Below are 26,532 nucleotides of genomic sequence, written 5' to 3' on the forward strand. Positions count from 1 at the left end.
GTCTAATATGCATTTATCCATAACAAACACTTGGGGGAAATGTACCCACGTAGTTTCAGATTTGCACCTATGATGCCATTTGCTCAGGGATTCTAAACATATGGATCCAAAGACAAAATCAAAGTTTCTGTGCAATAGAAGAGTGTACACATCAAGCATGTAAATACTCACTGATACAGTAGGAATAGAGCCTACCGTCTAAAATAACACCTTTCCTTTATTTTCACTTGGGTGTATAAGGACATGCAAAACATATTTGTAGTTTACATATATACACTTGGTCAGTATGTGTGGAAGCTGATACCTGATTCCACAAGAAACCTCGATTGTCAATTTTTCACAGATACAAACCACCTCCCAATCCCCATTAAGGCCCACAGTGTCATGCAACCTCTCCCTCACCTTGTTCCACTGTGAAGTGATGGATTTTGGAACTTTTAAGTCCTTTCACTTTTCTCTGGAACCCTGAGCAACTTCAAATCCCTGAATCCATCACTTACGCATCACACCTACGCATGGATGGCCAAATCACAGCCACGTCTTCTGTTTTATACCGCTCTATGATAATCTGCCTTTAAAGGGATACTGTCATGGGAAAACATGTTTTTTTCGAAACGCATCAGTTAATAGTGCTGCTCCAGCAGAAGTCTGCACTGAAATCCATTTTTCAAAATAGCAAAGAGAGAGATTTTTTTATATTCAATTTTGAAATCTGACATGGGGCTAGACCTAGTCAGTTTCCCAAGTGTCCCCAGTCGTGACTCATGCTCTGATAATCTTTACTCTTTATTGCTGCACTGCAAGTTGGAGTGATATCACCCCCCCCCAGCAGCCAAACAACAGAACAATGGAAAGGTAACCAGATAGCAGCTCCCTAACACAAAATAACAGCTGCCTGGTAGATCTAAGAACAACACTCAATAGTAAAAGCCAAGTCCCACTGAGACTGATTCAGTTACATTAAGTAGGAGAAATAAAAGCCTGCCAGAAAGTAGTTCCATCCTAAAGTGCTGGCATAAGTCACATGACTGGGGCAGCTGGGAAACTGACAATATGTCTAGCCCCATGTCAGATTTTAAAATTGAATATAAAAAAATTGTTTGCTCTTTTGAGAAATGGATATCAGTGCAGAATTCTGCTGGAGCAGCACTATTAACTGATGTGTTTTGGAAAAAAAACATGTTTTCCCATGACAGTATCCCTTTAAAGGAGAACTAAACCGTAAAAATGAATAGTGCTAAAAATGCAATGTTTTATATACTGAACTTATTGCACCAACCTAAAGTTTCAGTTACTTAATAGCAGCAATGATCCCTTCAAACTTGTCACAGGGGGTCACATCTTGGAAAGTGTCTGTGACACTCACATGCTCAGTGGGCTCTGATTGGCTGTTGAGAAGCTAAGCTTAGGGCTCGTCACTAATTATCCAGCAGAAAATGAGCTTCCCCTGTAATATAAGCTGATGCTACAGGTTTGCTGATTATTAAATTCTGATGCTAATTGCACTGGTTTCTGTATTGCCATGTAGTAATTATCCATATTAATTACTAATCAGCCTTATATTGTGACATTTCTATTCTATGTGTACTGTATATTGTGAGTTGGTCCCTAAGCTCAGTAAGTGACAGCAGCACAGAGCAAGTTTAACTTTCCCTGTCTTTTAAAAAAAAAAAAATTGCCTTTAAAGCACATGGTACACATGGCATTTTTTCTGCTGGCAGAATGTATTGTCCATGTAAAATAAGTACCGGTATCTTGAATAGGTATAGATGTTATAACTTAAATGGGTTGTTCCCTTCAATTCAGTTGTTTTAATTTTTTTCCAATTTTGTCTTTTTGTGCCATTTTTCTAATAATTTTCTAAAAAAAAGTTTAATTAAAGTTTCATTTTTCACCCAATATATTTTTAAAGGAGCTTTGGCAACTGTTCTACATGCTACATTATTGCTGAGCAGAATCCTTGAGTTTCATTAAAGGCAGCTGTTAGAATTGATAAAATAGTTGCTAATATTCCACAGATGCTGCCGAGAAATGGACCAACTATCATAACAAATTGGAACAGTTCACACTGCACCTGAATTATTGAGCTTCCAGACTGACACAAGAATATTAAACTTACATTTTGGAATAAAAGGTAAAAATAAAACATGGAAAACAACTGAACTGAAAAAGTGTTTGGAAGGTGAAAAACTCCAAGGGAATGTAGAAGGCTTCTCCTTTTCATTGGGAAATATGAATACAACTTCCCACTAAGGAAAATGTATAACAGCCCTGTTTGGTACTGATTGCTCATTATGAATATGTAGGTTTAAGTGCTCTCCCTGGTACTTGATATCCTGGGCAAGAAGCAGTTGCAATTCTGGACAAATCTCTCTATTTTTAGAGCAAGACAGCCTACAAATACAGCCTGAACCAACGTTATTTATAGAGAAGAAATATAACAGATATAGAAAGTTGGGTATTTTCTTTTAGGAAAGTTTGCAATCCTACCAGTTGGTAAAGCCAGAATGCTGATGGGTACTCAATGGATCAACAAAGGCCACACAAAAGTAGTAGATTTGTAGCTTAACACATTTCATGCTCTTCAAGCACTTTATAATAGGCTGCTGTAGCCGATCTTCACTCCCCTGGCTAATGGGTCGGTGCACCTAGGCCTCTTCTCTTTGAGTTTCTGTGCCCTAATTTTGCCATGATTTACCAAATGGCCACAGACCACCAGCTTGTTGCAATGCACTTTTCAGTATGTTTGAATGTATGAAGTTAGGCAATATTTGACATGTGGCTACCATGGGGGAAAGTGTTATGAAGATTGCAATAAAATTATACTTAGTAAGGCTGCTGACAGACAGGGAGATTTGTTTCCTTGCAAGGAAACTTTGAGCAACTTCGGAAAGCTGAAGAGACTTATGTTTTCTCACCAGCAATTCACTTTATTGCCGGCGGGAAAGCATTTGAAGGAGATTAGTTAGTTGTAACTGAGCGGGTGCTGTATCATTATGAGGCATCTGCAAGTTCCCAGTGAGAGGGCGCTATGCTGCACCCTATTCACAACCCACCCCTGCCATGGGACACCACAATACAAACCAAAAATGTATAAATCTCTGCATGGACCGGAGTTTGCCTCCCATGCCTGAGCTGCATACCTTATAACTCCTTCCTCCTCCTTAAATAAGCTGCTCTTTATCCATGGGGGTAGCCATTCAAAGGAGAAAAGGCTCAGGTTACACAGCAGATAGCAGATAAGCTCTGTAGAACATAATGGTGTTATCTGTTATCCACTATTTAACCTGTGCCATATAGCATTTTTTCAATTTCCCCTATCGCAATTTTTTGGTGTTACTGTTCCTTTAACAGCTGTAACCATGCAGGGGAGCGCAGGTCTGGACTGAGATTTATTATAGGCTGTGGCATTTTGAGTACACAGAGGCCCAAACAGCCCAATAAATAGTGACTGGCATCTTACAGCAGCATCCACAGTGAGTGAGTCTGAGTCAGCTGGGCCCATAAAGGTCAGGGTCTTCTGCATGTCTTACTGGTGTGGCACCGGCAGTAATAGTAATTAGGAGTGCTTTACCTTCATTAAACACGTGTGGGTCTCAGGTGCTGAACTGGAAGACCCTCGTCTGCTTTTTGGGTCAACTTAACATCCAGAACAAGAAATCCAGCAGCACACTCAAATTGATGCAACAATCCGTAGTTTTTATTAGCCCATATATGAACAGAAAAAAGGGGGACGTTTCGGGCCCTACTGGACCCTTTATCAAGCCTTACTGGTGTGGCACCGGCAGGACTCTTTTCTGTTCCGGTTCTGCCCTAAGCACTGGACCTCTTTGTGCCCATCGGTGCATGCGCAATGACATTGGAGGAAGTGACATCACAATGTAATGTGCACGCTCATGACTTTTTTTTAATAAGATTTATTTTTATTGTTTTTTCAAAGTTGAAGGGGGGGAGGGGTGTAGTCCCACCTGGGGGTTCCCTATTATTACTGTTAAAAATAACAGTAGTCAGAGGATGTCCCTTGCGTGCACCACATTTGCACAATTGATATATTTCAGTCCTCAAAAAGAGTCAGTCCTTCAGCATCAATCCATCACTGTCAAATTTGATCAAACTTGTCTGGGCAGCCCCTGGCAAGATATGTGAGCATGGTCATGGGGAGGGTGGCATTTACCATTCAGTGACCGTGCTCTGGGCCCCCTCCACCTCAGGATGATACACTTTTTGGCGTAGTATAATAGGGCCCTGGTGAGGAGGCTCAGATATTTGCAACATTGAGGGGATAGTAGAGGAGGGAGGACTAGGTGTGCTGTGACTCTTCTCCAGAATTGTTTAATCTGGGGGCATTGCCAGGTCATGTGCAAAAAGTCTGCCAGTTCAGCCTGACACCTGCGACAGTTACTATTATTCCTTCTACCAAATCCGTGCAGTTTTGTAGGTGTCAGGTAGATTTTGTGTATAAACTTGTATTGTATCAGTCTGTCACGGGAGGATATTAGAAACTGATACTATTGGTCCTCCTTTAGCACACCCAGCGTATCCCGCCACTTGAGGTAGGTGCGGTGCAATGGAGCTATGTGGGCTCAGACCAGCAACCAGTAGATTTGGGATACAAGTTTCACGGGTGTTTCAGAGCTTAGAAGTCTTAGTAGTGGATAGTCCTCGAACACTAGTGAGAGGCTGCGGAATTGTTCAGGGAAAGCCCCACATGACCTGGGGCAGCTGGGAAATTGACAAAATGTCTAGCCCCATGTCAGATTTCAAAATTGAATATAAAAAAATCTGTTTGCTCTTTTGAGAAATGGATTTCAGTGCAGAATTCTGCTGCAGCAGCACTATTAACTGATGCTTTTGAAAAAAAACATGTTTTCCGATGACAGGATCCCTTTAATTCGGAGCTTTCTGCATACTGGTTTTCTGGATAACGGATCCCATACCTGTATTTTCAAATATACACACCGTTCTTACTGTATATGTGCTACTGTGAAATGTTTATTTTATTTGTTTAAGAATAGGAATAAAACCAATTTATTTAAACGGTGCAAGTGCTGGGCATCCAATCCCCCCAATATTATGGCAGTTCCTACTTATTAACATGCTGTTTAATAGAAAGCCGGTGCTATAAGACAGAGCAGAATAAAAAAGAAGATTATGATAATTCTACTCACCACAATGTGCCGCTGATACAAGTGCAATAACCAGACACACGGCCAGAGCCATTTTCTCTGTAGCCTTTATAAAACACGTGCATTTATATAAAACACAATCGTACTGCAGGCAGCTCACCTGTCTATATAGGTTATGGGCTGCCGTCCCAGTTTGATGCTTTAACATGAATGGGCGGCTATAAATATTTTGTCCAATTAGAAAATACATTGCAGTGACGGTTACTAAGTGAAAGAAGGAAGTTCATTTATAGACATGAAATAATGCTTTCCCTGTATTACATTGAACTAGACAGCAACACACAGTGACAGGAGAACAAGAGATATCTTGAGAGTGAGAGATCTATAAGGGATCATTTGAGATTCCCCACGGCAACAGCTTATTCCAGTGTCACTTCTGCCTAAATTCTCCCCACCCCCATAAACATGGTATTTTGTTTAAATGATAAGATCTGTATAAACAAACCTCTCCCTTCCCTAAGCTGTAGTGTAAGGCTATGAGACAAGGAGCATCTCTTTACACAAAGTACTTACCTGTGGACTGGCTATTTGTTTCACTACACACTCCTCTGCAAACTGTGGCAGAACCAGAAAGGAGACATTTAAGGGCAGATTTATCAAAGGTCGAGGTGAATTTTCAAATTGAAAAAATTCGAATTTCAAGCTTTTTTTGTGTACTTCGACTAGGGAATAGTCCAAATTCGAATCAAATTTGAAAAAAAAATTTGAATGTCGAAATTTTAGCATGTACGGTCTCTTTAAAAATCCAACTTCACCCGTTCGCCATCGAAAACCTGCCAAATTGCTGTTTTAGCCTATGGGGGACCTCCTAGAACCTACTTGGAGTCAGTTCACTTTTGGGGAAAACTTCGAATCGAATGTGCTATTCTTTCGATTCGAATTCGGCTGAATACGGACCTATTAGATCGAAACAGACCTATTTGACCAAAAAAAACTTCGACTTAATTTCGGTTGGTCTTTTTGAATTTGAATTTCGAAGTTTTTTCAATTTCGAAATTCGACCCTTGATAAATATGCCCCTAAAACAGGTTTTATATTTTTGTTTAGTGTGAGAAATAACCAAAAATAGTTTTGTGGGTTTTGAATTGTTTAATTTTTTTCCCCCTGCATTACAGTTATGGGACCTGTTATACAGAATGCTCGGGACCTAAAGGGTTTCCGTATAATGGAACTTTCCATATTTGGATCCTCATACATTTAGGGGGTTATTTACTAAACTCTGAATGCAAAAATCATAATTTTTTTTGTTATAAAATTGGACTATTATAAAATCACACATTTTTCAGAATTTATTAAACCCCGAGGATGGGAAGTCTGAATCAGAAAATCCGGCATCGCAGACCTGTCGAGGTTGCATGTAAGTCAATCGGAGAAGTCCCAATGATTTTTTGATGTGCGCTGAGTTTCGTGCAGTACCCTGAAGTTTTCGGGCAAAAAGCATAAGAAATCTGAGTTTTCGGGTGACAAATCTGAAAAAAATCGTGAAAATCAAAGGAAAAATCCGGAAAAATTATGAAAATTTGATTTTTTTCCCGCAAAGCAAATTTTTGGGAAAATTTAATAATAAATAAGCGTGAAAAACCCAAGCGGATTTGATCAGAGTTTGAAGCAGAAAATATTGAGATAAATTCAGACTTTGATAAATAAACTCCCAGGTCTACTAGAAAATCATGTAAACATTAAAAAAAAAAACAATAAGGATTAATTATATCTTAATTGGGATCAAGTACAAGTTACTGTTTTATTATTACACAGAAAAAGGAAATCATTTTTAAAAATGTAGATTATTTGGTTAAAATGGAGTCTATGGGAGATGGCCTTTCTGTAATTTAGAACATTCTGCATAATGGGTTTCAGTATAACGGATCCTTTACCTGTATCAGATTTAGACATGGTAAAGTATAGTATTTTAGTGATTTTGATGATATTTTATAACCTTTTCTAATAAAACCATTTTAAAAAATTTGGATTATTTCATTTTGGTTCAAATGGAGTCTATGGGAGACGGCCTTTCCGTAATTTGGAGCTTTCTGGATAATGGGTTTCCGCATAACGGATCCCATATCTGTACAGATTTTTGTGAGATGCCATCACATGGTTATTTAGAGTAAAACAGGAGTGTATGGTGAAGCTGAGTGATCTAAACAGGACAAAGCTCTGGGTGGCAAATGGGAAGCTCCCCCCTCACCTGCTCAACTGTATTTGGGGAGATGCGCTGGGTCGGAGACATAGGGGTAAATTTACTAAAGAGCAAAGTGACTAACACCGGCGACAATTCTCGAGCGTGACGTCATTTCGGTACTTTGCCGATTTACTAATGGTCGCTGGCGTAACTTAGCTCCCTTACACCTGGCGAATTTGCGCTCTGGCGAATGGACGTAACTACGCAAATTCACTAAGATGCAGATTCTACTGAACGTTACCTCTTGCGCCAGACTTGCCTTCGCCACCTCAGACCAGGCAAAGTGCAATAGAGTAAAAAAATCGTTTAAAATTTTTCCAAGTCCCAAAAAACGCTGGCGACTTTTCCTTTTTCAGGGTGATAGGCTGAAAAAGAGCATACATTTTTTTTGGGGTAACAGGCTTCCCCCCTACATTTCCTAACATATGGCACATAAACTATACGCTGGGCTCATGTGTAGGGCAATATAACAACTTTATTTTATTAAGGTTTCCCAGGGCTTGTGTAGTGTAATGTATTTGCTGCAACATATACGTCCATTGTACTTTAAATTCCAGCCGTATGCAAATTAGCCAACGATTGGCGCAGTAATGCTAGGGCAACTTTGCCAGCGTTTGGTGCCCTGGACGCAACTTCGGATTTTAGTGAATACTGTTGTCTTGGTGAATCTACGCCTGGCGAATTGTTGAGCTGTGAGCGAAGCCGCTGGCGAATTTTCAGAGGTTAGTAAATTTGCCCCATAATAGGTATTAGATAGGAAGGATAATAGCAAGATGGTGACAATACAACTTTACAGGAATCAATTTCCATGGGCTAAAACTAAGTGCAAGAGCCCCGTTCACAAAACATTTGATACTAGACCTTCAAGTGCTGCAGTTTGCACAAGGAGCAGGACAAGTACATTGCTCTAAATTCATTGCACCCCATGGCACCCTTAGCATACACCTTGTGAATAATAAGCAAGCTAGGGCCATGCCATGGGAGTGTCCATATGCCTCCTGTGAGCAGAGAGAAGTGCAGACCATTTTCACCATTCTGGGAGCATAACCTATGGGTGCCAGATGCAAATTGTAGGTGCAAAGTGAACAAATAAAAAAACACTTATTTGTAAATGAGGCTGTATATTACTATTGTCCTATGTGTAATCTAACCAGATAAATTAGTTCCTATTGTGTTTCCTGTTAATACACCTGCTAGCACACAGTAAGTAAGTCTCTAGCAGCTGGTGTGATAAGAGAGAGGGTGGCATCATTTACTTACCACAATAAACTGGTGAGATGCCAACACTGAGGATCAGAAACACAAGCCATTCTCCTGCCAACCATTACACACGCCACTTACACACGCCACTTACACATGCCACTTACACACGCCAGTTACATACGCCAGTTACACAACCCCAGCACCATTAAGCCCGTTGTTTCTGCTGTGCTTTATGGACTAACGTTAGCGATAACTAGAATTTCACTTATAAAACTCACTTACTTTATCCTGATTAGACAGGAATAGGTATTCTGTCCAATTAGAAAATATTGTCAGTGTTACTACGCTGAATAAAGGAAGTTTTTTTTATAGAAACTGCATTATGCTCATAAACTGCTGTGCCATATAGAGAAATGAGAGCCCAGCGCAGATCAGTACCCAGAGAACAGAACACTGGTACATGGGTCAAAAACTGTATTCCATGGTCTATGAGAATTGCCCCGAAAGCTCTATCTGGTGATCGGCATATGGAAATGCCAATGTCCCAGTGTAACAGCAAATATTAAAGATAAACATGAAATACTATTGTAATAAAAGGGGGTCATTATGTGATGACAAATAATACTCCAATTTATTGTGGATCTGGGTACAGTTTACTTTTAATTATTTAGTAAATGCTGTACCATTATATAGCATTTTATATCATTGTAATTGCTGGTTTGTTGTGGGGCCAAAATAGAGTGATACATACATGTTATCTCAATGTTAATTGGGATGGTGCACATAAAATGATATCAAACGCGCCCAGTTTAGAGTCAATGTGACATTTATTAAGGCTACAGGTGCAATACATTCACACCATCACCTAAAAGAAACTCTCTCTAAAATGGCATCACAAAGTAAAAGTGTAGCACACTCACAAACATCATGGAAACAGTATTTGATTACAAAACATATATGGAGTCATTTACAAGTGCAGTAAGAAAAGTGCAATTCAAGTGCAGTCACCATGTCCACCCCCCCCCAGAATTCAAGCATCTTTGCAGTCACGAGGCGGTGCTGCACATGTGTAATTGCATCCAATTCACATTTTTTAAATGATCTGCTTCATGGCACCTTTTGTATACTGTACTTGGCCTCAGTCACAGCTTTAGTGTTCACTAGAGATAATTCTAACAGATTAGCAAACTAGTACCCAGTTGTAGGCAATGCTCCCTGTGATTTATTCATTTTTGAATCTCCTATTCCTTGTGCCTATACTGGGGGTTGACACTGCAGGGTACTAACACTTACTGGTCTACTGAATGGAGCCTCTGGCTGATCTTCTAACTACCCTGATCCTGCCTCCTAGAGTGACAATTACTAATCTTTCCTAGTAATTACTTCACCAACTGAGGCCTACATCTGCCCCAGGCCCATCAGCACACCACCTCCTCCAGTGAGCGGGTGGCAAACAAAAAGATTATATGGTGACTTCCCCTTTAAATGATTTGTGAACTCTGATACCCTTTCCAGTTACTGAGTTGGCATGGAAATACTTTGACCTGGATAGTGAAACATTTCTCCCTCCCAGCTGTAAATCAACCAGCTCTTAGCTGTCCAAAACCATTTAAAGGGGATTATATGAAATAAAGGTTGGCAAAACTTCCTCCCCTCCCTACATGTACAACAGAATCGGTGATTAAAGGGATACTGTCATGGGGAAAACATGTTTTTTTTTTCAAAACACATCAGTTAATAGTGCTGTTTTCAGCAAAATGGATTTTTTTATATTTAATTTTGAAATCTGACATGGGATATTGTCAGTTTCCCAGAAGCCCCCAGTCATGTAACTTGTGCTCTGATAAACTGTACTGCAAGTTGGACTGATATCAACCCCTCCCTTCCCCCTCCCAGCAGCCATTCAGCAGAACGATAGGAAGGTAACCAGATAACAGCTCCCTGGTAGATATAAGAACAGCACTCAATAGTAAAAACCCAGGTCCCAATGAGACTCCTTCAGTTACATTGAGTAGAAGAGACAACACCCTATTAGAAATTGAATTGTACTTGAGCTTGCACCAAGGCTTGATGAATTGTTACCATTGTGTTCGATATATACAAAGTGCAGTGTTTTAGACAAAAAAACGTGACCTTTTACAATAACAAAAACTTTATTACATCCTTTATACATCATAAATGGAATTATAACCATGTACATCACAAAGCAGTCATTGAAAAACTAGGTACTGTAATGAAAAATTGCAAACGTTTCCAAGTATAGGGATTGTTAGCAGCAAGATACTAATCATAATCATTAATGCAGGGGTCCCCAACCTTTTTTTACCCATGAGCCACATTCAAATGTTAAAAGAGTTGTGAAGCAACACAAATATGAAAAAGGATGCCAAATAGGGATTGTGATTGGCTATTGGCAGTCCCTATGTGGACTGGCAGCATATAGGAGTCTTTGACATATAGGAGTGTTTGATTTCATGCAACCAGATTCCATGCCAGGAATTTAAAAAATAAGCAACTGCTTTGGGGCCACTGGGAGCAACATGTTGCTTGTGAGCCACTGGTTGGGAATCACTTCATTAATGAATCCATGAAGGGTGCAATACTTTTTAGCTATACACCTACAATTTTATTTTCAGTTAACAGTTCTCATGTATAGTATTTTACAACTATCTATGTGTGGCTAGTCCGGTGACCCTACAGTGTTCATGAACCAAGAATTTCTAGTTAATAAGGATGGTGGAAGGCCTGTGTTATGAGACATGAGCTTTCACATCTTTATAGCTTTGCCAATTTAGACTAGTCCACATGGGCATGTTAAAAAAACATGCAAAAAATTAATTCCATGTAAAGCATCCCTTCAATTGCACTGTTAGTCTACTGTGTGGGTGAAAAGGGTAAAACATAGGGATATTGTGAGCTGTTGAGACAGGGTCCTTCTGACTGTCATAAGGGTCAATATAGACCCTGATCTCCTGAGTTTCCCATAGAGTATATGCTTGCTTAATGATAGGCTCTGCGGACCATACCAACCCACAAAATAACCTTTTCAAGAAGAAATCTTTTTGCGGTGTTGTCTAGAAGTTCACTGAGACCCACCATACCAGTGAAGATCGCCATTGTGATAGTGCTGATAGCTAGTTTTTACGTGAGCTTAGTACTCACCATATCCCACCACTATAGATCACAAGCACAATTTTTGTCCACTGGAATGAATACTATTACATGGTTTGCCAATGCACATTTCAGAAAGACATGCACATGGTAGGGTCAAGGTTAGCAGCCAATTAAAAAAAAGAAGTTCTCCTTCACTGAACTCCTTCCTGCACTCTTCTTATTGTCTAACACATTTGTAGCACCACCACTCCTTGACTTTGCATCAGCAGTGCAGTCAGCCAATGGGACGTGCTGAACCTGATGACCAGCTGCACGCAACAAAGTTTCAATGCTAGGGTAAAGACATGAGTCACATTATTGGGAACTGAAACATCTCTTCCGGTATACTTTGATTTTAATCTTGTTCCTCTGTGCTCACACTCTGCCGGCTACCTTTAAATCCTAAAAAAAAAATGGTTAAAAATGGTATTATATTCAGAGAATTTTATTAGATTTAGATATCAAAAGTATTTCCAATGTCTTACATTATTAGATTCAGTTACGTGATACAGGGCTGTCCATCACAAAGAATATTAGAGCTCAGGACCAGACGATTGCGGATCTAGGTGTAACAATATCTGGAGCCTGACGCGGCAGATTTGGAATTTCGTGCTGAAATCCTCCTTTGCCTACAGAAAGAGCTGGGGAGCAACTGCCCAGCTGATTCTCCACCTGGCCCTAGCCTAAGAGATATTGGCTTAATAAGTCCCACTTTTAGACACACACACACACACACGTTCCAGAATCAATGACAATTCAATTCTTTAAATTAAGCAATGGTCACAGACCGGGTCGGACTGAGCTGGTGGGACACTGGGGAAAAACCTGGTGGGCCTCGCCTCCCCAAACCTGCTCTTGGCTCCCCACCAGGAACTTCAAGCGCTTCTTTCCCACCCCCGATCATGTTTACAAGGAAGATGTAGCAGGTACATGGCACGAGCTTGGTGGAATTGGGATGTGTTTGGTGGAGGCTTATGGTGACAGAAAGAGTTTGCAGCTGGGGTGGGGGCCCTGAGGTGGCAGCCTAGGACACCCCAGTCCGTCACAGCCACATAACTCCTCAGTGACTTGTCACTTGTTATATCCTTGTCTTTTACAGGAGGAGATACATTCTATTTGGTAAATTAAAACAATACCTTTCATTTTTCTTTGTATATAAAATCCCAGGCTGAGAGCAAGGAGAACGGCCAGAGCAACACCAATTAGAATGAATGTAATTTTTTGTTTGGATTCTCTTTCTGCAAAATAAAGAGCAAATAATCACTGGCAGATAAAGTCACAAATACATCTGTACATTATTAGCAAGGGTGCTCTGACTGAAGTACTACCACTCCCAACCATTATCCTTGACATATACTGTATTGATTTTCCAATCAAGAGCTTTAGGAAATATGACAAATCAAGGCATTATTTACCATTTATATTGTGCCCAGCCATCATAAATACACTCACCAAAGGGCACAACCATTGTCTTCTCCAAACTGCTGTGATCCACACGGCAGGAGTAAGTGGCGCCCTCCTCTGGTGTTACCTCCACACTGACTCTGATCTGATAGGTGCCATCAGGGTTTGGCAGGATCTGTGAAGCCTCATCTGAATGAATCTCATGCTTTACATTCTTTATCCACATTACATCCACATCTCGGGGGTAAAACCCAAACACAAAGCAGTGCAGTTTAACACCGCTGTCTGACTCTGAGCTGGAAACCTTCACATTGGGCTTATCTGACAATAAAAGAGGAACATTTGCTCAAATGCACTGGGACCTCACAAGCATTGTAACATAGTCAAGGATTTGCATGGGAAAAACATACACAGATCTTCATATATGGAGAGACATACAGTTTGCACAATTGGAGCTTCAAAGCTTCTCTGGTACTGCTTGTCTCTCCTTGTACATTTTTCAAGAAGAAAGGTCAAATATTTGGGAATTTCCATGAGGGTGTTTGGCGGATCAGACTCCTGTGTTTCTTTATCATGCTTTCTAATTTTTCTTTTTCTCTAGTTGTGATATTATTCTTAGTAGCTATTACACTCCATGGAAACAATACCCCAACTGCCACCCAAAAGTACTACTACATACTGTATGTATACAAAGATCTAGAAATACAATAAATAAGAAATACAAAGTTTACAAACAGAAAGAGAAATAAATTATGCAACAACTTTTGGTACATTTCTCATTGGAGGTTTGCAGTGGGGCACTGCATGATTCTGTATTGGGTTCATTTTTATTTATTTTGTTCATTTATGACTTAAGGGAGTGTACTGTAAGTAATGTATCTTGCAGGTGACACACAACTATGCAGCCCAATTAATTCCATCCAGGATGTGGCATCAATGCAATAGAATCTTGGCAAACTGGCAATCTGGGCAGCTAAGTGGCAGATGAGATTCAGTGGGGCTTATTTATAAACACTGGGCAAATATGCACCTGGGCAGTAACCCATAGCAAACTCAATGATTAGCTTTTCTCAGCCAGCTGCAGGTTGAACAGTGGAAGCAATCATCCATAATGAAAAGGACCTTGAAGTCCTTGTAGATGATAAACTTGGCTGTAGCAAGCAATGCCAGTCAGCAGCATCAAGGGCAAATAAGGTCTTGAGCTGTATTAAAGAGGTTCCCATTTTACAAAGAACTGGTAAGGCCCCATCTGGAATATGATGAGTTATTGTCCCCGGTGCTCAAACAGGACATTGAATTAGAATTAGTATTGAATTAGAAAGGGTCCAAAGAAGGGCAACTAAATTTGTAAAGGGTATGGCCAGCCGGAGTTGTTAGGTAAAGGTTGGCAAAGTTAGGATTTGTTACACTGGAGAAGAGATGCTCAATGGAGCTTTATTCAACAGTAGGTCCTTCCAGGAGACACAAGAGATCAGAAGAAAGGAGGTTCCAGCATAAGATATGAAAGGGGTTTGTTACAATTATGTGTTTTTGCCTTCCTTTGGATCAACTAGTAGTTGGGCATGTTTCATTTAGACCAAAAGGACTCAATGCACATGTCTTATTTCAACCTAAATGACTATGTTACAGTATTACTTTTTATGTACTTTCTCTGTGGTCTCACCTTTCTTCTGTAAGTCAGCCGTTATTAAAGGGAGGTAGAGCTTCATATGTTCAATACATTCATTTTCCATGTACATCTTATTCCCTTTTGCATTGCCATGATACTGATTCCATTGTGGCAGCATAATCACAGCCTCTTGTGTTGCCGACACAAACACTTCCCTCTCTCTATCGAACGTTATTACCTCCTTGCCATCAAGTGCAAATTCTTGGTATCCCCCAATGGTGCCGTCTTCTTCTAGTTCACAGGCAAATTTCCTCTGATAAACACGAATGGCACCCTTGTCTGGAATTCAAATGTTTCAGAGACATAACACTCAGGCCCCTCTCTGGTGGTAAGCTAGAGTACATTTTGGGTTGAGTGCTTATTTATGCCTCAGAAGAATAGCAGGGTGACTTTTACCCAATGTTTCTATGCATTAGCTTGTAACCTTTTTAGGGTAAGATTTTTGTGTGAAGGCTTATTTGTGCCCTGGATACCCCTGAAACGATAGCAGGGTAACCGTTACCCCAATGTTTCTATATATCTGTAACCTTGTTATGAGCTAAGGGGGCCCAGACTGAAGGCCAGTTAGGGGGAGATTTGGGGTGAGTGTTTATTTGTACCCTGGGTACCCCTGGAACTATAGCAGGGTGACTGTTACCCAAATGTTTCTATATATGTATCTTTTTTATGAGCTAAGGGGGCCCAGCCTGAAGGTCAGTTAGGGGGAGAGTTGGGTTGAGTGCTTATTTGTGTCCTGGGTACCCCTGGAACTATAGCAGGGTGACACCCCAATGTTTCTATATATCTGTAACCTTGTTATGAGCTAAGGGGATCCAGTCTGAAGGTCAGTTAGGGGGAGATTTGGGGTGAGTGCTTATTTGTACCCTGGGTACCCCTGGAACTATAGCAGGGTGACACCCCAATGTTTCTATATATCTGTAACCTTGTTATGATCTAAGGGAGCCCAGTCTGAAGGCCAGTTAGGGTGAGATTTGGGGTGAGTGCATATTTGTGCCCTGGGTACCCCTGGAACTACAGCGTGACTGTTACCCCAATGTTTCTATATATCTGTAACCTTGCTATGAGCTAAGGGGGCCCAGACTGACCAAGAAGCTGTACCCATAATCACATAATATGATGGTGCTATTGTTACACTCACCTGATGTTTTGTTCAAGAATCCCATTAGAAACATCATCTTGCGTTCCTGATAAACCTGCCATCTTTGTGCAAACTTGGTCTGCAACTCCAAGTGCTCGGTGAATACATTCAGAGATGGAATGAAAAACTGAGCAAGACGTATGTCACTGTTATATCGTCCAAGTAGCAAGCCATCAGCATATACCACAATTGAATACTGAGGCACTCCGTCGGCAGGTGATGAAAGCATGGATACATAGTAATGTAATGTGTGACTGCCTAGGAGTCAGGAAACAGGAAAACAATAGAAATTTGTTGTTGTGCCACATTTTCCCTGCTCCTTATTTTTACTCTAATTTATACACAAACAGCATCCTTAGGTTAAGCTGAGTATACCATAGTATAGCAGGGTGACTGTTACCCCAATGTTTCTATATATCTGTAACCTTGTTATGAGCTAAGGGGGCCCAGTATGAAGGCCAGTTAGGGGGAGATTTGGGGTGAGTGCTTATTTGTGCCCTGGGTACCCCTGGAACTATAGCAGGGTGACTGTTACCCCACTGTTTCTATATATCTGTAACCTTGTTATGAGCTAAGGGGGCCCAGCCTGAAGGCCAGTTAGGGGGAGATTTGGGGTGAGTGCTTATTTGTACCCTGGGTACCCCTGGAACTATAGCAGGGTGACTGTTACCCCAATGTTTCTATATACTGTATCTGTAACCTTGTTATGAGCTAAGGAGGCCCAGCCTGAAGGTCAGTTAAGGGGAGATTTGGGGTGAGTGCTTATTTGTACCCTGGGTACCCCTGGAACTATAGCAGGGTGACACTCCAATGTTTCTATATATCTGTAACCTTGTTATGAGCTAAGGGGGCCCAGTCTGAAGGTCAGTTAAGGGGAGATTTGGGGTGAGGGCTTATTTGTGCCCTGGGTACCACTAGAACTATAGCAGGTGACACCCCAATGTTTCTATATATCTGTAACCTTGTTATGAGCTAAGGGGGCCCAGCCTGAAGGCCAGTTAGGGGGAGATTTGGGGTGAGTGCTTATTTGTACCCTGGGTACCCCTGGAACTATAGCAGGGTGACTGTTACCCCAATGTTTCTATATATCTGTAACCTTGTTATGAGTTAAGGGGGCCCAGCATGAAGGCCAGTTAGGGGGAGATTTAGGGTGAGTGATTATTTGTTTTTTTATATATATATATATATATATATATATATATATATATATATATATATATATATAAAAATATAAAATAGCTGCACTCACTTACTGTAGAAAAAGCCTTGGTGCACACTGCAGAAAAGTCATAGAATATCATGTAAACAAAGAGATAAGTTTATTTGTTATTCCAACTGTCGGTCTTCCTTGAGACCTTTGTCAAGGTAACAACAGAAAGAAAAAATTCAAACCTAATACTACTCCCCTTGAAAATGGTGCCAAAATGTGTGTTATTAGTTGCTAAGAAACCATGTGTGGATCAGTTTACTTGTGCTCATATAGCTAAACTGTGTAGCCATGGTATTGTAAAAGCAGTGACATTTGTCATAAAATAATGTAACTTAAATTCGATAGTCACAAATTAATACATATATAACACATACCGTATATACTCGCGTATAAGCCGAGATTTTCAGCACCCAAAATGTGCTTGAAAATCCTACCTCAGCTTATACGCGGGTCAGCTACCTTACCGGTAGCGTTGAATCACACATGCTCCCAGCCGCGAAGAAAAGCAACAGCGCAAGGAGTGTGTGCGCACGCTGAGGTCATCAGCTCAGCGACAGGACAACTCCGGCGCCGGCTCTCCCCTTCTGCCTGCCAGCATCAGCTGCCCCTACCCCAGCGATCGCGGAGAAGGAAAGTGAAAAAATAAATCAATCTCAGCTGGACAGCTTTAATCCATTGTCCCTGGTCTCCAGTAGTAGGATATGCGTGCTGCCGAGAAAGAAGTACAGGACCTGGGTGACGTCACGGATTTATTCACTATAAACTTTGAAGGGGCCCAGCAGCAGAGAGAAGCTTCCCCTCCCACCCACTAACAACTCTGGGCAACCTTTGAAGGCGATCAGCGCTTACTACAGGGAGTAGCTTCCTGACTCTTCCCTCCCATTGGAGCAAATTTACCGGTAAGGCAGCTGTCTTCTTAATATAAGTATATCTATTTCATCTACCAGAGGTTTTTTTTTTTATCATTGTACGATGAATTAATGTTTTAAGCATCATGGCTTGATTTTTAACATTAAACCGACTGTTTGATATTTCTGAGACTTTTCTGAGTTGTGTCTAGGCTTATACGCGGGTCAATAAGTTTTTCATAGGTAAAATTAGGTACCTCGGCTTATACGCGGGTCGGCTTATACACGAGTATATACGGTATCAAAGAGCCATAACCAATAAAATATAGTGGCAGAGATAGGCCAAATTGTAAAGAATAAACCACAAAAGGAAAGTTAAGAGTGAAGACTTCAGTGTCTATTAAAAGCAGAAAAGATACATTGTTTTATCTGAACTGGTTGTAGTAAGGTACCTGAAGTTTGCAGTAAAGGTATGCATGGGCTTGTTTTTCTGTGTAACACATGATCATATTACGCACTTAGGTAAGGAGAAGAGGAGTGACATCATGAATACTTAATTGCTGATCGTTAGGTGTGGGGGGGGAGAACTCAAAATCCCATCATCCTAGTTTAGCCGAATCACCAAAGTACACAATAAAGTGTGAAAATGACATTCATTTTAATTACAATTTAATTTAGATTAGCTGATATAATAGGTGTGTATCCTACGTTGCTATAAGGCTGCACGGCTCACCATTTTCTGTCCCCTAGTTTACAAAGAGCGATATAAGCTCATACGATCGCTACCAGACCAAATATGTGCTGAGCTGCTGGATCATAATGGTGGTACGTCCTGCAGAGGTGTATGAGCCTCATAAAGGTGAGAACCCCAAGCGTCAGCACCATGTTGTTATTGTCGCATCACATAGCAACCATCATATTTATGATATCGGTAAGCTGCCATTTACCCTGTTGAGACAACGAGCTGGATAATACCACTACAATTGGGAGTAAACTGCAGGGGGTACCACTCTATCCTGCAAGTGTACTTGTTGAAATGTTGAACCACCTGTAGGGGCCCCTGCGAACAAGTGGCAGTTGATAGGGATCAATATGGCATTAATTGGGACTGACTGACTTGCAATAGTATAGTCAGCAGTGCGACCCAGAAGTGCCTCCAACTCCCAAAAGCCATGAGCAATGGGGGCCAGATGACAATAGATAAATATGTTGGTAAAAAGCAAAAAGCCGGCCACAGGGAACCCCAAATATGCAGAATAAGATGGCAGCATGGTGCTCTTACAGAAATACCCTGGGCCGGTGCGGTTTTTAGGGAAAAGGTGCACTGACCTGGGGTCTCAAATAAGCGATTATAATCACTGTGATGGTTATAACTTTTTTTCTCCTTTCAAGCGCCCGTCATTACCCAAAATATTTGCAAATAAATAGTTGTATAATTGCTCATTATCACTTTATTTATAAGCATCACATGGTTAAATGATAAATAGAATATCAGAATACAAAATATTAAAAGCACGGGCATTATTGCTGAATAATAATTACTAAATCGTAAAATGCTATCAATATGTAACAATTACTGTACTGTTAATTATATTTCTTTAATGCATTGATTTCCAAATAAACATGCAAATAAATACATTTCCAAATAAACAGTAGCCAGGGGAAATCAGACTCACCAGAATACACGGCAGGGAAACACAGAAGGAACACTAGAGAGATATAACAAGCCATTATGTACTGTTATTTCTACACTGTATATAGCTCAGAGCGATAACCTGTTTCGTTTCTCCAGGTTAGCACTGATTGGACAAGAAATAAATTCTGTGCAATCATAAAAATCTGCTGGTTGTTACTAGGCAGAAAAGGAAGTTTACAGGAAATCAGTGAAGTTCGTGGAACTTTGAGACAGAGACAATGTTATGAGAAAACATAAACTTAAAGGGGAAACTGCCTGTTTGTACAGGGTTAACGTTCCTTTATGTTTGTATAAATGTTCAGGAAAGCATATTATCTTCATTTCATATGGAAGGTGCAGGGTTATTGCAAATACTAAACACTATCTGAACTCTGGAACTTTTAATTCCTCTGCTTTCTAGACAATCTGTGCAATATATATTTATTTTTGGCAGTTCCGATTATGTTCTCCTTCCTGATATTTGAGAACAATGTAACATTGTGAAATTTAAATTATCAGCTCCACATGTAAGAAAACAGTAAACATGTAAAATCAGTATACTTGCCTAGGAGAATAATTTACTTTTTTAGAAAGTCTCATTTTTGAGTTCCAATATGTTCTGCTTATGACTCTGCAACCCTGAAAAAAGCTGATCTACCAGTTTAAAAATGATCCTACCTTTAATTCAGACAGGTGTTGGTAAAGGTGGTGAGCTTCCATTTAACCTTACACAAGCTGTGACCCAATGCTACTGGTTAGCAATGTGGGATTTTACTGCCATAGATATATGCAAAAAGTGGTTGGCAGGTGTTAGTCATTGCAAACTCAGTGACTGGAGGCTGCTTTGCAATGGACAGAGCCTTTCCCCTTCTTTTGAAAGGGAAGTGAGCAGGGCCGAAACTAGTGGTAGGCAGAAGAGGCAGCTGCCTAGGGTGCAATGATAGGGGGGCACTGGGCAGCAACCTCTAAAATTGTCTTCTGCCTACCCCTAGTCTGCACCCCTACTCCCCTTTTCTTCCCTCTGTCATCCACACCTCCATTGCTCTCCCCTTCCTCCTGTTACCCTCCCCTCCATTGTTGTTCCCTCCATCGATCACCATTCCCCTTCATCACCCTCAACTCTGTTGCTGCCCCTCCAGCACTGCCCACTCCCTCCTCTCCGTCTCTCTCCCCTCCCTAATGTCACCCTCCTCTCCGTTGCTGTCCCCCTCCTCTCCCCTCCGTTGCTCACCCTTCCCCTCCGTTGCTGTCCCCTCCCTCTTCTCTGTCGCTCTCCTCTCCCTATTGTCACTCTCCCCTCCATTGCTGTTCCCTCCATCACTCACCCCTCCCTATTGTCACCCTCCGTTGCTGTCCCCTCCTCTCCCCTCTGTCACTCACTCCTCCCTCCCCTCTGTTGCTGTCCCCTCCCTCCTCTCTGTCGCTCACCCCTCCCCTCTTTTTCCTCTCTCTCTCTCCGTCGGGGGGGCGGACAGGTTGCCTAAGGCGCCATCCCGGCCCTGGAAGTGAGTACAGTTAGGGAAAGGCATTTTTTTGTCTGTCAAAATTCTTATTGGTCAAAAGTAAGTGTGTTATAGGGCTAAAGAGAGGCTGTAGCTCAATATAAACAGACACCTCAATTCACTAATTCTTCCTGTTTTTCAGACTTATAAAGAGGAACCAGTTTTATCTGTAAAAGGTGGTGGGGTTAATATGCGGTAGTAGGATCAAATGTAAAATGAAAAAGTTATACATTATAACTCTCTGCACAGAAACAACAGTTGGAAAGTTTTTCAAACACTTCTACTATCCATTTATTTGGTTCATGTAAATCGCAAGTTGAAATGGCCCTTTGAGAATATTCTGACAGGCCCTTCATTCCTCGTGACATCTTGGTTGCAGCTGGCATCTCATGACTGGAACTACTCTTCTTCAAGGGTTCTTCATTATTGAAATCCTTCAGCTCTGGGCTGCCACAGGACATGTTGGCTTCTCTGATGAGAATATAACCCCTACATATAAACTGCATAAGGATAAAGCATGATTCATGTGACTCTAACAAGACATTTCTAATGATCAAACATCTAGTTACATTACATCTGCCTTTTCTCTGATCAAAAGCAAGAAGTGTAGTAGCCTTTAAATAAACACAACCACAGCGATTTTGCTATTGAGAAGTGCTCTCCTCATTTTTGAAAATTTGCAAAAGCAAGAAGTGTTTAAAGGACCAGTAACAGCAAAAAATTTTTTTTAAAAATTCGTTAGTACACAACAAAAAAAACCACTAAGACAAATTATACTTTAAAATCCCAAAGTCTTTATTAATAAATAACTTACAAAACCTCTGCTTCCTGTCCTCTACAGAAACGGCGACACGGCGACCATCCATGGAGCGGTGCTCGATATCTCCTCCCTGGCTCTCTGCTGCTGGATACTTTAGCTCCCACATGAACGATGCAGCTGCTCTCTGCGCTGCTTTGCTCTCCGCTACTTGTCCTCCCTCCTGGCAAGCTCTGCACTCCTGTCTGCCCCTCCTCGTCGGGGTCACAGCCGCCGCATCCCCCAGCTCTTGGAAAGAAGATACAGCAGCCCGGGCCTCCCGTCTCCCGGTCTCTCCAGCCTGACAGAGTGGGTCTGTCCCCTGACAGGAGGCGGAAATGAAAGTGGCCGGGCGGGGAGAGAGAGAGAGACAGTGCGGTGACAGGGAGGCTGCAATTGGAGAGCTGTGGCGGCTGCTCCTACTCACACAGCCGCTCAGTTATAGTCAATTCTCAAATAAACGGCGCTCGCATATCTCACCTCTTGGGAGGAGGATACAGCAACCCTGGGCCTCCCCTCTCCCTGTCTCTCCCCGCCTGGTAAATAATAAAAATAATCCCTTTGTGGGCCCTGTGTCGGACGTTGAGTTCGCTAGTGTTGACGCGCCTGGGTGTCTGTGTGTATGGGCATTTATAGAGAGCTGGTGGGCCTGAAGAGAAGCCCCGAGACAGCGCCATTTTCTGTGAGAGGAGCCCAGGGGGAAGGTGTATGTGAGAGCCGTGTATTTGTGAATTGACTGTAACTGAGCGGCTCTGTGAATAGGAGTATGTGCATATCTGTGCAGCCGCCACAGCTCTCCAATTGCAGCCTCCCTGTCACCGCACTGTCCCTCTCTCTCTCTCCCCGCCCGGCCACTTTCATTTCCGCCTCCTGTCAGGGGACAGACCCACTCTGTCAGGCTGGAGAGACCGGGAGACGGGAGGCCCGGGCTGCTGTATCTTCTTTCCAAGAGCTGGGGGATGCGGCGGCTGTCACCCCGACGAGGAGGGGCAGACAGGAGTGCAGAGAGCAGCTGCATCGTTCATGTGGGAGCTAAAGGATCCAGCAGCAGAGAGCCAGGGAGGAGAAATCGAGCGCAGCTCCATGGATGGTCGCCGTGTCTGTAGAGGACAGGAAGCAGAGTTTCTGTAAGTTATTTATTAATAAAGACTTTGGGATTTTTAAGTATAATTTGTCTTGGTGTTTTTTTTTCGTTGTGTACTAACGAATTATTTAAAAAAAAATTTTGATGTTACTGGTCCTTTAAGGCCTACAGCAAATATTACAGGGAGTGGTGAATCCCTTTCATTGTTTTTAGGGAGTAGGCATCAATAGAATAAAACTAGCACAATCATTCAACTGATGTGAAGAAAGGAGGGTTTTTGAAGAATATCACAAACACTACCTACACTGAGAGTGTACTTTTAACTGAACATTTAGAACTAAAGGCTTTCTGGGTAAGTCTGATGATCTTCTAGAGAATAGAAACAAATTAAAACAAAGATTTTTTGGAAAAGTTAGTCTTTTAGGTTTTCCTTCTTGCCGGTCTTTTCACAGTCTTTCCACTGTCCAAGAAAAATCCAAAATATGCAAAAGCAAGACCAGCGCCGGTGGCAACAGAAGTTTAGAAACCAATATGGTGCAGTATTTCTGTTAGAAGGGATGACACCCAGTGTTTGGTTATAATTAACTCTAAAGGTGCCTATTACTTTTACTCCCTTTTGCAGTACTACACACACTGCTCTAGTGTCCCTTTGTGGTAAAATTTATTGATATCATCACATAAACCTTAGTGGACCTCCACCAAATAGCAGCAATTCCTACTCACAGACCTAAGGCAACAAGGACACATGACATAGGGGCTGCAGACAATACCACGGAGTGGATACCAAGAGAGCCAGCAAAACCACCCCTGGAAGAGCGCCCTATGTGGACTATATGTGATTATTTGATTTCAGAAACGTGAGTGCAATTGTTTTTAAAAGATTTGTTTTATAAAACGGGACTATACTATTTTCGGTTTCCATATCTTCCCATACTTGCGAGTAGGAGACTGGTGCGGAGCCTGAGCTAAACCAGAACAGGTATTCAAACTACGTGCAGTTTCATACCCTTGGTCTGTGAGTAGGAATTGCTGCTATTTGGTGGAGGTCCACTAAGGTTTATGTGATGATATCAATAAATTTTACCACAAAGGGACACTAGAGCAGTGTGTGTAGTGCTGCAAAAGGGAGTAAAAGTAATAGGCACCTTTAGAGTTAATTGTAACCAAACACTGGGTGTCATCCCTTCTAACAGAAATACTGCACCATATTGGTTTCTAAACTTCTGTTGCGACAGGCGCTGGTCTTGCTTTTGCATATTTTGGATTGATCTTCTAGAGATCTGCAAAACATTGTACCATTTCAGTTATCCTTTAACAGGGTCAGATGATGTAGCCCCACATCCCATTTCATGCTTATAAAAGTGTTGAGGTATGAACACCGTGCAAGTCGGCTGACAAACTACAGGTTGTTTGCTCTGGGATACTGTATTTACACATTTTACAGATGGAGAAGCCACTGAAAGTCTTAAAGCTGCATTTATTTGAGCCCTTTTTAGTTTATCCACTGCGTTTTCAGATTGAGGGCCACATTCAATTCAGCGAGAAAAGGATTTATCATGTGAAACTCATGGACGAGATTCAATTTGAGATGTAATTCAATTCAGAAAAACTTATTTCATGGTTTATCACATTAAAACTCTTTTGAAGAGAAAAGACTTGAACTGAATTAGGAGAAAAGATTTTTTTTCTCCTTGAATTGGATCTAGTCCATGAATTTTCACATGATAAACCATGAGCTTTTTCTCTCTGAATTGAATCTGAACCACTATTTCATGGCTATTCCTGTTTGAGTGTACCAGTTCCAACTCAGCTATGTGGTAATGGAAATTGTGTTTTATCATTGGTTTTATCAGTGGTGGCATATATCTACAGAGACCTCCAGTGTTGTCAGTTATGATGACCAGGGACTGGGTTTGACCTCCATCCACTGTTGAATGAATTTGCTTATGGATGTGAAGACCAGAAAAAAAAGCTGCAATTGTGATATATCATGGTGACAAGCTGGGCACATTCACAGGAGCAGAGACGGTGGAGATAACATGACCAGAAGACCACACATTGTGTGACTTTATTTGGAGAATATATCGAGGAGCACAACAGATACAAAACACTAGCAACACACTAAAATCAAGGGTAATATTGTCTGTAGCTCTCAATAGAGACATGACTTAAACCCAGGTCCCAAGGCACTCACTTCAGCCTAGAATGCAATGACTTAACAATACATAGACAATGATAAGAAATGAGCTCTCATTCAGATTCCTTCATATTAACACCCAGCAAAGCAGAATTATCAAAATTATAAAAGAAATTGAGTTTTTTTTCCAAATTTAACAAAAAGACTTGAAAACTGGAAAATCTGAACTGTACACTTATTTATGAAAAAATCTAGAATTTCGAAAACTATTGTTGGAAATCATGTAAAAACCTGAATTTGGAAAATACACCTCCCATTGATGTACTTGCCAGCTTTTAGCTGTAACTTGCCAGTAACTTGCTGAAAAAATTGTACATTTTATATTTTTTATTCTGTACTTTTTATATCCTTATTTTGACAAAGTTTAAAGCTTTACATTTCAGGCAGCTATGGCTTATTACGCGACAAAATGGCATACTTTTATTCATTGAGTCTGTTTTTATGCGGTGTGTTAGATTGTTGTAAGTCATGCTGAATAAACATGCCAGCCCCTTTCTTAATATAGGTCTTTCTTAATATATTCTTTGTGTGATTTCCAACTCTATGGCCAGTCTGATCATTAAGCTGCAGATGACACATTATGATGATATCTTTGAAGGGTGGCTGAAGGGATAAATTGAGGGCCTGCCAGTATGCCCTCCCTCTCGCCCACTACATGTGTATTTACATATAAATACATATAAGTAAATGCATAATTTATATTACTTTATAAACACAAAATACATTTTGTAAACACGAAATTCAGACGTAAAAAACACATTTCAGAATCAACAACATTCATTTTGTCCCAGGAAAAGGCATTCTATGATCAAAAAACATTTTGTCTCACAAAATAAATATTCTGTCCACACAAATTAATTTTTTTCGTAATTACAAAATCAATTCTATACACACTAAAATTTTACTGAAGCAGCAAAATGAAACTTGACCAAGAAAAAATACTTTTGAAAGCATAAATATAATGCTGTGGACACAATATACATTTTGCCAACACAAACATTGCACATTGTAAACTTATTTATACACAGAATGCATTATTGCGCTTGCCAAAACTTTTTGTGGTCACAAACACAATAAGAGAGGAAACAACTAGACCTGGTTTGTATAAATATTACCATATACTGTAAAAAGGGACAATTTTAGAAAATCATTCTAGAAGAGCTCTGTTTCTTCTAATTTAAATAGGATGGAATTGTATAATAATCTTTTTTAAATTATTTGGTAACCTTGGCTTGATGCCAAAAACATATCTCACTCTACTATCTATTCTATTATCTACTATATT

The 26,532-nt window shown here is 40.8% G+C and overlaps 1 protein-coding gene across 1 annotated transcript; it reads right to left on the reverse strand.

The window, feature by feature from the left end:
* Nucleotides 1–10,705: 10,705 nt before the first annotated feature.
* LOC108699418 (class I histocompatibility antigen, F10 alpha chain) lies at nucleotides 10,706–20,767 on the reverse strand. The gene is made up of 6 exons (XM_018231494.2): nucleotides 19,670–20,767; nucleotides 15,936–16,193; nucleotides 14,792–15,076; nucleotides 13,177–13,449; nucleotides 12,861–12,962; nucleotides 10,706–12,126 (listed from the first exon to the last, which is right to left on the reverse strand). Exons 1-6 carry the CDS (start codon nucleotides 19,722–19,724, stop codon nucleotides 12,080–12,082), a joined length of 1,020 nt encoding a protein of 339 aa, XP_018086983.2. The 5' UTR covers nucleotides 19,725–20,767; the 3' UTR covers nucleotides 10,706–12,079.
* Nucleotides 20,768–26,532: the final 5,765 nt, after the last annotated feature.

This window comes from Xenopus laevis, chromosome 8L, assembly GCF_017654675.1.
Source record: "Xenopus laevis strain J_2021 chromosome 8L, Xenopus_laevis_v10.1, whole genome shotgun sequence".
In the NCBI taxonomy this organism is placed as follows: domain Eukaryota; kingdom Metazoa; phylum Chordata; class Amphibia; order Anura; family Pipidae; genus Xenopus; species Xenopus laevis.

Bases quoted from the DNA above. Each gene is read 5' to 3' on its own strand.
- LOC108699418 (XM_018231494.2), bottom strand. From the start codon at position 19,724: ATGGCTTGTTATATCTCTCTAGTGTTCCTTCTGTGTTTCCCTGCCGTG. The intron at 16,194-19,669 runs GTGAGTCTGATT...CCTGACTCCTAG, and splicing joins TTTCCCTGCCGTGTATTCTG to GCAGTCACACATTACATTAC. The intron at 13,450-14,791 runs GTGAGACCACAG...TTTTATTGTCAG, and splicing joins GGCTGACTTACAGAAGAAAG to ATAAGCCCAATGTGAAGGTT.